Raw genomic sequence first — 13,505 nt, forward strand, 5'->3', positions numbered from 1 at the left:
ATGAAANAAGTACCTACGGCCGCGGATCTCGTAAATTGTGAAGCAGCAAAATGCATTTTTTGTGACGGATGCCATGAAGGCTTAGATTGTTTCAAAGCACAGAAAATGTCGTTAGACGAGAAAAGAGATCTGTTGGCGACGAAAAAGGCTTGTTTTCGTAGTTTAAAATTTGGCCATCAAGCTCGGAAATGCCGTGATCGGAAAAGATGTATTGTTTGCGGTAGGCCTCACTCAACTATAATGTGTCCTGCTCATAAGGACGTAGTTCGTCAAGCGGACGATTCTCACGAAGCCAAAGGTGCATTCAGTCAAAACCCTGATAAGGCACTTTCTAATTATACTAGCGCGCATGTATTTCTTCAAACAGTTCGAATAAACTTGGTAAATGGCTCCAAATCTAGGGAAGTACGTGCGTTAATAGATAGTGGCTCTCAGAGATCTTACGTTTTGAAATCAACCGCACAAAAGTTAGGCTACATTCCGACGAGAGTTGAGAAGATTATTGACTCAATTTTTGGAGGCACCAATACGTCGGAGCAGAAACATAGCTGTTATGAGATAACAGTTAAGGATAATGAAGACCGTTTGTGTGCATTTGAAGTGCTTGATCAGTCGATTATTTGCACAGAAAAACCTCCCGTTGGTTATGGTCCGTGGATGGAGGAATTAAAGGATTTGGACATTGCACTATCCGACACTAGAGATGGAGCTTCGATAGAATTGTTAATAGGGGCCGATATGGCAGGACAGCTATACACGGGACGAAGACACATTTTAAGTTGCGGGCTGGTGGCTATGGAGACAATTTTCGGATGGAGTCTCATGGGAAAGGTACCAACCGACAGCAAAGATGTTGACCTTGCTATGACCGTTCTTTCTCTTTTCGTGAAAGATGCGTCGGTTTCGGAGCTATGGAAACTTGATGTTTTGGGAATAACCGAGCCAACAGAGACGAAAAATCGTGAAGAAATGGCTTTGGCGGCTAAAGAGCTCTTTTTGCAAACAATAAGGGTAGATGAAAACGGGCGTTATGAAGTAAGGTTGCCATGGTTAGAAGGGCATCCTCCGCTACCAAGCAATTACTCAGTTGCGTTGAAGAGATTAGAATCAACTGTTAAGTAGTTAAAAGATATTGGTCTGTTTGAGTCTTATGACAGTATTTTTAAGATGTGGCTGGAAGAAAGCATTATTGAACAGGTCCCTATGTCAGAGAATGTTAAGTCAGCACATTATTTGCCACACCGACCAGTCATTAAGAATAGTGCGACCACTAAAATTAGACCTGTTTTTGATGCATCATCACGAGAGAAAAATCAGCCTTCCCTGAATCACTGTCTAGAAAAGGGTCTAAACTTGATAGAATTGATTCCTTCCATTCTGCTGAGGTTTCGGGAGCAAAAAATTGGGATTATTTCCGACATTAGAAAGGCTTTCTTGCAAATTGGAGTACACAGAGATGATAGAGATTTTTTGAGGTTTTTGTGGTATGACGACTCTGGCAAGATAATTATGTATCGTCACAGACGAGTGGTATTTGGTGTTTGTAGTAGTCCATTCCTACTTGGCGCTACCATTGACTTTCATCTTTCTGAGAGCTTGAGGAAATGCGACACCCCAGGGATTCTTTATGGCCGACAGACGATTGAAAAACTCATGAAGAGTCTGTACGTGGACAATTGTTTCACTAGTGTGAACAATGAAGCCGAACTCGAGCAATTCGTCAGGGAGTCCAATTTTCTGATGCAGGATGCGAAGTTCGATTTGAGAGGGTGGGGTTTACTCACCCATCTACATCCTCTACTCTTTTACCTGTACTTGGTTTATATTGGAATCCGCAAGAAGATGTCCTTATGATTGGTACCGAATTTTTCGAAAGCGTCAGAAATTTGGAAGGGAAAGAAATAACGAAGAGAGTAATCCTTTCACTCGCTGAACGTGTTTTAGATCCCATTGGGTTCACCTGTCCAGTCACCTTGTTTCCTAAGCTATTGTTGCAACAACTCTGGGAAAAGCAGTTGGGATGGGACGTGCCCGTTGACCCAGAGACAGAGGTCGCATTTCGCGGTTGGGCTGAAGATATTTCACATTTGCCATTAATAAAGATTCCTAGATGGATACAGGCTGGGTCCTTGGAAACCAACAAGTTGAGTTTACACACCTTTTGTGATGCTAGCGGGCAAGCATATTCGGCTGTAGTATTTCTAAGAATCCAAAAGAATGACGAAGTATTCATTCATTTATTGGCCGCAAAAACCAGGGTGGCGCCACTTCGTAAAATAACAATACCGCGTTTAGAGTTATTAGCTGCCACAATTGGAGCCAGACTATATGCAAGTATCTGCAAGAGCCTTGAATTGGATTGTGAGTGTTTTTTCTGAACTTTTGTGTGGAACCGCACCATGGAGATCCGTCTGCTGACCCCAGTAGGTTCTTGGAGGCATTTGCCTGGACAGTTTAACCCTGCGGACCTTCCGTCCAGAGGATGCTCGGCTAAATATTTATTCGAGTCGATATGGTGGGAGGGGCCCCAATGGCTTCGTAGATCACAAAATTTATGGCCTCAGGAAAACATTATTTGTGATGAAGACGAAATATCCAAAGAGAGAGAGAAAACTTTGATAACGGCTACGTTAGGCTTTAGTTCCGATGAGTAGCACTTGCAACATTTCGCAAAATACAATCGAACGATAAGGTTAATTGCTTGGGTTTTTCGTTTTGTCTTTAATTCTCGGAATCCAGGCCAGAAACGTACCGGAAATTTAACGACGGATGAAGTAGAGCCCGCTCAAAATTATACAATTCGAAGCTTTTGCTGACGAGACCGATAATCGAATCTAAAGTCTGAACTAAAAGAAAGTCTTCTTGCAAACACTTCGTCGGTTTGTGGCAAGACGCGGTCGGCCGAAAACAATTTATAGCGACAACGGAAAGAATTTCGTCGGTGCGGAAAACGCATTCAGTAAACTCAATTGGGACAAAATTAGTGAGTACACATCTATTGAACGTATTAAGTGGCGGTTTAACCCACCTACGGCCGCGTGGTGGGGCGGTTTTTGGGAACGCTAAAATGTTTGGGCTCAAGGAATCCGCAGCGCAACATCTCAATGGGAGAAGTTGTCTTGGTAGGAAACGACAACGACAAACGTTTGGACTGGCCAATGGGGAAAGTAATTGAAATTTTTCCTGGCAAGGACGGGAAGGTTCGTTGGGTACGCCTACAGACAGCTAAGGGACAGTTGCTAAGACCTGTACAGCGTGTTTATCCACTGGAATGTACGAGTCCTATCACGGAGGCTCTGGGACTGGCAGAGAGAGCAATCCGTATGGAGGAAGGCGTCAGCGGCGATCCCGGGCTCGACCGAACCGATGATCAAGTGACCGAAAGTGCGGGAGTGAATGACGTCCCTTTAGACGTCAAAAGCAGAGAATCCGAAAGTGCGGTGCGCTATATTACTCGAAGTGGACGACAGTGTAGATTACCCAACAGATTTCAAATTTTGTAATTTCTTTATGCGTGTTTCTTATTTTTTTTATGTGAGTCACTTAAATTGTGTCGTTCCTCAGGTGGGAGAATGTTGGAGACACACATAAAGAATTAATATTTTGTTTCTTTGTTTATGATAAAACATATTCTTGTCGAGAGCGATTAGTTCTGCATTTGTTTATCCTTTTTAGTAGCAGGAAATGAGTTGTTTATGTATTTGTGACGTGATACTTTGAACACTATCGGTATTGTTAACATTTAATAATAGTATGTTATTTCTTCTTTTAATTCGCGAGCTTAAAATGTAAGTAGGTCACAAGTAGTCTTTGTCAAGCTTTTGTACTGTAAACTCATACTTTTCGTATTTTTAAATTATAATTATTCTAACTTTTCCCGGTGTTTTCTTTTGGTACCTGCTGGCTGTTATCCGAATCAGTGAACGGGGTAAAACGGGTAGTTTTATTTTCTGGTCACAACATACGTCATCCAACAAGTGGATCTAAAGTTTTCAAAAATGTCTGCAAGTAGTAGGACGTCTGTTTTTAAATGTAATTCAGCATATTCTTGAAAATTTTTCATTTCAAAGGTTTGCCAAACATCGCACGCGTACTTGTATTCATTTTCAGTTATATGACAATTGGAAATTCTCCTCTAAAAATGTTCTTTTGGTGGTAATTTTGTATCTTTCAATTTTTTCCAACAGTCAAGATAATCATATGGAAAAATACCTTNATTTCTGAGAGGAGATAGTCCACCGAAAAGCATGAGACGGCTACTGCTTCGATATATAATAGCAGAACCAAATGGGTAGCCTATATCGTATTTGAACTATGTGAGACGACGATTTGTGACATTTTAAGGAACCTATCATGAAGCGTTTCTAAACGATGGTCCACCAAAATGCCTTAGGTACCTACTGCCACCATGCGAGAAAGGAGAATAAAGTGCATCACCAAAATTGAATTTACAGAGTGTGATACAATGATTTATACCATTTTGGGTAATCTATATTGAAGTAATTCTGAGAGGAGATAGTCCACCAAAAAGCATGAGGTGGTACTGCTCCTATTTATGATAGGAGGATCAAATGGATAGCCTGTACCGTCTTTGAACAATGGGAAACGACGATTTGTGACATTTTAAGAAACCTATCATGAAGCGTTTCTAAACGATGGTCCACCAAAATACCCTAGGTCCCTACTGCCACTATGCGAGTAAGGAGAATAAAGTGGATCACCAAAATTGAAATTACAGGGTGTGATACAATGATTTATATTATTATGGGTAATCTATATTGAAGTATTTCTGAGAGGAGATAGTCCACCAAAAAGCATGTGGTTGCTACTGCTTCTATATGTGATAGGAGGACCAAATGGATAGCCTGTACCGCCATTGAATGGTGTGGGACTTCGATTTGTGACATTTTGAGGAATTTCTCATGTAGCGTTTCTGATCGTTGGTCCACCAAAATACCTTTGATACCTACTGCCACTATGCGAGAAAGGAGAATAAAGTGGATCACCAAAATTGAATTAACAGGGTGTGATACAATGATTTATGCCATTTTGGATAATCTAAATTGAAGTATTTCTGAGAGGAGATAGTCCACCGAAAAGCGTGAGGGGGCTACTTCTTCCATATATAATAGCAGAACCAAATGGGTAGCCTATATCGTATTTGAACAATGGGAAACGACGATTTGTGACATTTTAGGAAACCTATCATGAGGCGTTTCTAAACGATGGTCCACCAAAATACCCTAGGTACCTACTGCCACTATGCGAGTAAGGAGAATAAAGTGGATCACCAAAATTGAAATTACAGGGTGTGATACAATGATTTATATTATTATGGGAAATCTATATTGAAGTATTTCTGAGAGGAGATAGTCCACTTACAAGCATGGGATGGCTACTGCTTCTATATGTGATAGGAGGTCCAAATGTTGCGTTTCTGAACGATCGTCCATCAAAATACTCGAGGTACATAATGCCTGAATGCGATAAAGGAGAATAAAATGGATTGCAAAATCGTCTTTACAAGGTGTGAAACGACGATTTATTACATTTTTGGGAACCTATATTGAAGTATTCCTGAGAGATGGTCCACTAAAAAGCATTAGGTGGCTACTGCTTCTATACATCATAGGAGGTCCATATGGATAGCCTATATCGTATTTGAACGGTGTGAGATGTCGATTTGTGACATTTTTAGTTACCTATCATGAAGCGTTTCTGAACGATGGTCCACCAAAATACTCGAGGTACCTACTGCCTCTATGCAAGAAAGGAGAATAAAGTGGATGACCAAAATTGAATTTACAGGGTGTGATACAATGATTTATACCATTTTGGGTAATCTATATTGAAGTATTTCTGAGAGGAGATAGTCCACCTAAAAGTGTGAGGTGGCTACTGCTTCCATATATATTAGCAGAACCAAATGTGTAGCCTATATCGTATTTGAACTATGTCAAACGACGATTTGTGACATTTTAAGGAACCTATCATGAAGCGTTCCTGAAAGATGGTCCACTACAACACCCTAGGTACCCACTGCGACTATGCGAGAAAGGAGAATAAAGTGGATCACCAAAATTGAATTTACAGGGTGTTATACAATGATTTATACCATTTTGGGTAATCTGCATTGAAGTATTTCTGAGAGGAGATAGTCCACCAAAAAGCATGTGGTTTCTACTGCTTCTACATGTGATAGGAGGACCAAACGGATAGCCTACATCGTCTTTGAGCGGTGTGGGACGTCGATTTGTGACATTTTCAGGAACCTATCATGTAGCGTTTCTGAACGATCGTCCATCAGAAAACACGAGGAACATAATGCCTCTATGCGATAGAGGAGAATAAAATGGATTGCAAAATCGTCTTTACAAGGTGTGAAACGACGATTTATAACATTGTCGGGAACCTATATTGAAGTATTCTTGAGAGATGGTCCACTAAAAAGCATGAGGTGGCTGCTGCTCCTATTTATGGTAGGAGGATCAAATGGATAGCCTATACCGCCATTCAACGGTGTGGGACGACGATTTGTGACATTTTAAGGAACCTATCATGAAGCGTTTCTGATCGTTGGTCCACCAAAATACCTTAGGAACCAACTGCCACTATGCGAGAAAGGAGAATAAAGCGGATCACCAAAATTGAATTTACAGGGTGTGATACAACGATTTATACCATTTTGGGTAATCTATATTGAAGTATTTCTGAGAGGAGATAGTCCACCAACAAGCATGGGGTGGCTGCTGCTCCTATTTGTGGTAGGAGGACCAAATGGATGGCCTATATCGTCTTTGAACGGTGTGAGATGTCGATTTGTGACATTTATAGTTACCTATCATGAAGCGCTTCTAAACGATGGTCCACCAAAATACCCTAGGTACCTACAGCCACAATGTGAGAAAGGAGAATAAAGTGGATGACCAAAATTGAATTTACAGGGAGTGATGCAATGATTTATACAATTTTGGGTAATCTATATTGAAGTATTTCTGAGAGGAGATAGTGCACCTAAAAGCATGTGGTTGCTACTGCTCCTATATGTGATAGGAGGACCAAATGGATAGCCTATATCGTCTTCCAACGGTGTGGGACGTTGATTTGTGACATTTTCAGGAACCTATCGTGTAGCGTTTCTGAACGATCGTCCATCAAAATACACGAGGTACATAATGCCTCTATGCAACAAAAGAGAATAAAATGGATTGCAAAATCGTCTTTACAAGGCGTGAAACGACGATTTATAACATCGTCGGGAACCTACATTGAAGTATTCTTGAGAGATGGTCCACTAAAAAGCATGAGGTGGCTTCTGCTCCTATTTATAATAGGATGATCAAGTGGAGAGCCTATACCGTCTTTTAACGGTGTGGGACGTCGATTTCTGACATTTTCAGGAACCTATCAGGTAGCGTTTCTGAACGATCGTCCATCAAAATACTCGAGGTCCATAATGCCTCTATGCGATAGAGGAGAATAAAATGGATTGCAAAACCGTATTTACAAGGTGTGAAACGACGACTTATAACATTTTCGGGAACCTCTATTGAAGTATTCCTGAGAGATGGTCCACTAAAAAGCATGAGGTGGCTGCTGCTCCTATTTACTATAGGAGGATCAAATGGATAGCCTATACCGTCATTGAACGGTGTGGGACGTCGATCTGTGACATTTTCAGGAGCCTGTCATGTAGCGTTTCTGAACGATCATCCATCAAAATACTCGAGGTACATAATGCCTCTATGCGATAAAGGAGAATAAAATGGATCACCAAAATTAAATTTACAGGGTGTGATACAATGATTTATACCACTTTGGGTAATCTATATTGAAGCATTTCTGAGAGGAGATAGTCCACCAAAAAGCATGAGGTGGCTTCTGCTCCTATTTATAATAGGAGGATCAAATGGATAGCCTATACCGTCTTTGAACGGTGTGGGACGTCGATTTGTGACATTTTCAGGAACCTGTCATGTAGCGTTTCTGAACGATCATCCATCAAAATACTCGAGGTACATAATGCCTCTATGCGATAAAGGAGAATAAAATGGATCACCAAAATTAAATTTACAGGGTGTGATACAATGATTTATACCACTTTGGGTAATCTATATTGAAGCATTTCTGAGAGGAGATAGTCCACCAAAAAGCATGAGGTGGCTTCTGCTCCTATTTATAATAGGAGGATCAAATGGATAGCCTATACCGTCTTTGAACGGTGTGGGACGTCGATTTGTGACATTTTCAGGAACCTGTCATGTAGCGTTTCTGAACGATCATCCATCAAAATACTCGAGGTACATAATGCCTCTATGCGATAAAGGAGAATAAAATGGATCACCAAAATTAAATTTACAGGGTGTGATACAATGATTTATACCACTTTGGGTAATCTATATTGAAGCATTTCTGAGAGGAGATAGTCCACCAAAAAGCATGAGGTGGCTTCTGCTCCTATTTATAATAGGAGGATCAAATGGATAGCCTATACCGTCTTTGAACGGTGTGGGACGTCGATTTGTGACATTTTCAGGAACCTGTCATGTAGCGTTTCTGAACGATCATCCATCAAAATACTCGAGGTACATAATGCCTCTATGCGATAAAGGAGAATAAAATGGATCACCAAAATTAAATTTACAGGGTGTGATACAATGATTTATACCACTTTGGGTAATCTATATTGAAGCATTTCTGAGAGGAGATAGTCCACCAAAAAGCATGAGGTGGCTTCTGCTCCTATTTATAATAGGAGGATCAAATGGATAGCCTATACCGTCTTTGAACGGTGTGGGACGTCGATTTGTGACATTTTCAGGAACCTGTCATGTAGCGTTTCTGAACGATCATCCATCAAAATACTCGAGGTACATAATGCCTCTATGCGATAAAGGAGAATAAAATGGATCACCAAAATTAAATTTACAGGGTGTGATACAATGATTTATACCACTTTGGGTAATCTATATTGAAGCATTTCTGAGAGGAGATAGTCCACCAAAAAGCATGAGGTGGCTTCTGCTCCTATTTATAATAGGAGGATCAAATGGATAGCCTATACCGTCTTTGAACGGTGTGGGACGTCGATTTGTGACATTTTCAGGAACCTATCATGTAGCGTTTCTGAACGATGGTCCATCAAAATACACGAGGTACATAATGCCTCTATGCGATAGAGGAGAATAAAATGGATTGCAAAATCGTCTTTACAAGGTGTGAAACGACGATTTATAACATCGTCGGGAACCTATATTAAAGTATTCTTGAGAGATGGTCCACTAAAAAGCATGAGGTGGCTTCTGCTCCTATTTATAATAGGATGATCAAATGGAGGGCCCATACCGTCTTTTAACGGTGTGGGACGTCGATTTGTGACATTTTCAGGAACCTATCAAGTAGCGTTTCTGAACGATCGTCCATCAAAATACTCGAGGTCCATAATGCCTCTATTGGATAGAGGAGAATAAAATGGATTGCAAAACCGTATTTACAAGGTGTGAAACGACGACTTATAACATTTTCGGGAACCTCTATTGAAGTATTCCTGAGAGATGGTCCACTAGAAAGCATGAGGTGGCTGCTGCTCCAATTTACTATAGGAGGATCAAATGGATAGCCTATACCGTCATTGAACGGTGTGGGACGTCGATCTGTGACATTTTCAGGAGCCTGTCATGTAGCGTTTCTGAACGATCGTCCACCAAAATACCGTAGGTCCCTACTGCCTCTATGCAAGAAAGGAGAATAAAGTGGATGACCAAAATTGAATTTACAGGGTGTGATACAATGATTTATACCATTTTGAGTAATCTATATTGAGGCATTTCTGAGAGGAGATAGTCTACCAACAAGCATGGGGTGGCTACTGCTCCTATATGTGATAGGAGGACCAAATGGATGGCCTATATCGTCTTCCAACGGTGTGAGATGTCGATTTGTGACATTTTTAGTTACCTATCATGAAGCGTTTCTGAACGATGGTCCACCAAAATACCCTCGGTACGTACTGCCTCTATGCGAGAAAGAAGAATAAGGTGGATCACCAAAATTGAGTTTACAGGGTGTGATACAATGATTTATACCACTTTGGGTAATCTATATTGAAGCATTTCTGAGAGGAGATAGTCCACCAAAAAGCATGTGGTTGCTACTGCTCCTATATGCGGTAGGAGGACCAAATGGATAGCCTATATCGTCTTCCAACGGTGTGGGACGTCGATTTGTGACATTTTCAGGAAACTATCAAGTTGCGTTTCTGAACGATCGTCCATCAAAATACTCGAGGTACATAATGCCTCTATGCGATAAAGGAGAATAAAATGGACTGCAAAATCGTCTTTACAAGGTATGAAACGACGATTTATAACATTTCCGGGAACCTACATTGAGGTATTCCTGAGAGATGGTCCACTAAAATGCATGAGGTGGCTACTGCTCCTATTTATTATAGGATGATTAAATGGATAGCCTATACCTTTGAACGGTGTGGGACGTCGATTTGTGGCATTTTCCGGAACCTATCATGTAGCGTTTCCGAACGATGGTTCACCAAAATACTTGAGGTACCTACTGTCACTATGCGAAGAAGGGAGAATAAAGTGGATGACCAAAATTGATTTTGCAGGGTGTGATACAATGATTTATACCATTCTGGGTAATCTATATTGATGCATTTCTGAGATGAGATAGTCCACCGAAAAACATGAGGTGGCTACTGGTTCTGTACATGATAGGAGGACCATATGGGTAGCCTATGTCGTAGTTGAACGGTGTGAGATGTCGATTTGTGACATTTTTAGTAACTTATCATGAAGCGTTTCCGAACGACGATCCACCAAAATACCCTAGGTACCTACTGCCTCTATGCGAGAAAGGAGAATAAAGTGGATCACCAAAATTGAATTTACAGGGTGTGATACAATGATTTATACCATTTTGGGTAATCTATATTGAAGTATTTCTGAGAGGAGATAGTCCACCAACAAGCATGGGGTGGCTACTGCTTCTATACATGATAGGAGGACCATATGGATAGCCTATATCGTATTTGAACGGTGTGAGATGTCGATTTGTGACATTTTTAGTAACCTATCATGAAGCGTTTCTGAACGATGGTCCACCAAAATACCCTAGGTACCTACTGCCTCTATGCAAGAAAGGAGAATAAAGTGGATGACCAAAATTGAATTTACAGGGTGTGATACAATGATTTATACCATTTTGGGTAATCTATATTGAAGTATTTCTGAGAGGAGATAGTCCACCGAAAAGCATGAGGTGGCTACTGCTTCCATATGTAATAGCAGAACGAAATGGGTAGCCTATATCGTATTTGAACTATGTGAAACGACGATTTGTGACATTTTAGGGAACGTACCATGAAGCGTTTCTGAACGATTGTCCACCAAAACACCCTAGGTACCTACTGCCTCTATGCAAGATAGGAGAATAAGGTGGATGCCCAAAATTGAATTTACAGGGTGTGATACATTGATTTATTCAATTTTGGGTAATCTATATTGAAGTATCTTTGGGAGGAAATTGTCCGCCGAAAAGCATGAGGTGGCTACTGTTTCCATATACAATAACAGAATCAAATGGGTAGCTTATATCGTATTGGAACCATGTGAAACGACGGTTTGTGACATTTTAAGGAACCCATCATGAAGCGTTTCTGAACGATGGTCCACCAAAATACTCGAGGTAACTACTGCAGCTATGCAAGGAAGGAGAATAAAGTGGATGACCAAAATTGAATTTACAGGGTGTGATACAATGATTTATACCATTTTGGGTAATCTATATTGAAGTATTTCTGAGAGGAGATAGTCCACCAAAAAGCATGTGGTTGCTACTGCTTCTATATGTGATAGGAGGACCAAATGGATAGACTATATCGTCTTTGAACGGTGTGGGACGTCGATTTGTGACATTTTCAGGAACCTATCATGTAGCGTTTCTGAACGATCGTCCATCAAAATACTCGAGGTACATAATGCCTCTATGCGATAAAGGAGAATAAAATGGATTGCAAAATCGTCTTTACAAGGTGTGAAACGACGATTTATAACATTTTCGGGAACCTATATTGAAGTATTCCTGAGAGATGGTCCACCAAAAAGCATGAGGTGGCTACTGCTCCTATTTATGATAGGAGGATCAAATGGATAGCCTATACCGTCTTTGAACGGTGTGGGACGTCGATTTGTGACATTTTCAGGAACCTGTCATGTAGCGTTTCTGAACGATCATCCATCAAAATACTCGAGGTACATAATGCCTCTATGCGATAAAGGAGAATAAAATGGATCACCAAAATTAAATTTACAGGGTGTGATACAATGATTTATACCACTTTGGGTAATCTATATTGAAGCATTTCTGAGAGGAGATAGTCCACCAAAAAGCATGAGGTGGCTTCTGCTCCTATTTATAATAGGAGGATCAAATGGATAGCCTATACCGTCTTTGAACGGTGTGGGACGTCGATTTGTGACATTTTCAGGAACCTGTCATGTAGCGTTTCTGAACGATCATCCATCAAAATACTCGAGGTACATAATGCCTCTATGCGATAAAGGAGAATAAAATGGATCACCAAAATTAAATTTACAGGGTGTGATACAATGATTTATACCACTTTGGGTAATCTATATTGAAGCATTTCTGAGAGGAGATAGTCCACCAAAAAGCATGAGGTGGCTTCTGCTCCTATTTATAATAGGAGGATCAAATGGATAGCCTATACCGTCTTTGAACGGTGTGGGACGTCGATTTGTGACATTTTCAGGAACCTGTCATGTAGCGTTTCTGAACGATCATCCATCAAAATACTCGAGGTACATAATGCCTCTATGCGATAAAGGAGAATAAAATGGATCACCAAAATTAAATTTACAGGGTGTGATACAATGATTTATACCACTTTGGGTAATCTATATTGAAGCATTTCTGAGAGGAGATAGTCCACCAAAAAGCATGAGGTGGCTTCTGCTCCTATTTATAATAGGAGGATCAAATGGATAGCCTATACCGTCTTTGAACGGTGTGGGACGTCGATTTGTGACATTTTCAGGAACCTGTCATGTAGCGTTTCTGAACGATCATCCATCAAAATACTCGAGGTACATAATGCCTCTATGCGATAAAGGAGAATAAAATGGATTGCAAAATTGTCTTTACAAGGTATGAAACGACGATTTATAACATTTCCGGGAACCTATATTGAAGTATTACTGAGAGATGGTCCACTAAAAAGCATGAGGCGGCTACTGCTTCTATACATGATAGGCGGACCATATGGATAGGCTATATCGTATTTGAACTGTTTGAGATGTCGATTTGTGACATTATTAGTAACCTGTCATGAAGCGTTTCTGAACGATGGTCCACCAAAGCACCCTAGGTTCCTACTGCCTCTATGCAAGAAACGAGAATAAAGTGGATGACCAAAATTGAACTTACAGGGTGTGATACAAAAATTTATACCATTTTGGGTAAAC

The 13,505-nt window shown here is 40.5% G+C and overlaps 1 protein-coding gene across 1 annotated transcript; it reads left to right on the forward strand.

The window, feature by feature from the left end:
• Positions 1-1,167: 1,167 nt before the first annotated feature.
• LOC112906336 lies at positions 1,168-1,854 on the forward strand. Its single transcript, XM_025980267.1, has one exon. The coding sequence runs from the start codon at positions 1,168-1,170 to the stop codon at positions 1,852-1,854; it is 687 nt and encodes a 228-aa protein (XP_025836052.1).
• Positions 1,855-13,505: the final 11,651 nt, after the last annotated feature.

Source organism: Agrilus planipennis, unplaced genomic scaffold (assembly GCF_000699045.2).
Source record: "Agrilus planipennis isolate EAB-ADULT unplaced genomic scaffold, Apla_2.0 scaffold76, whole genome shotgun sequence".
In the NCBI taxonomy this organism is placed as follows: domain Eukaryota; kingdom Metazoa; phylum Arthropoda; class Insecta; order Coleoptera; family Buprestidae; genus Agrilus; species Agrilus planipennis.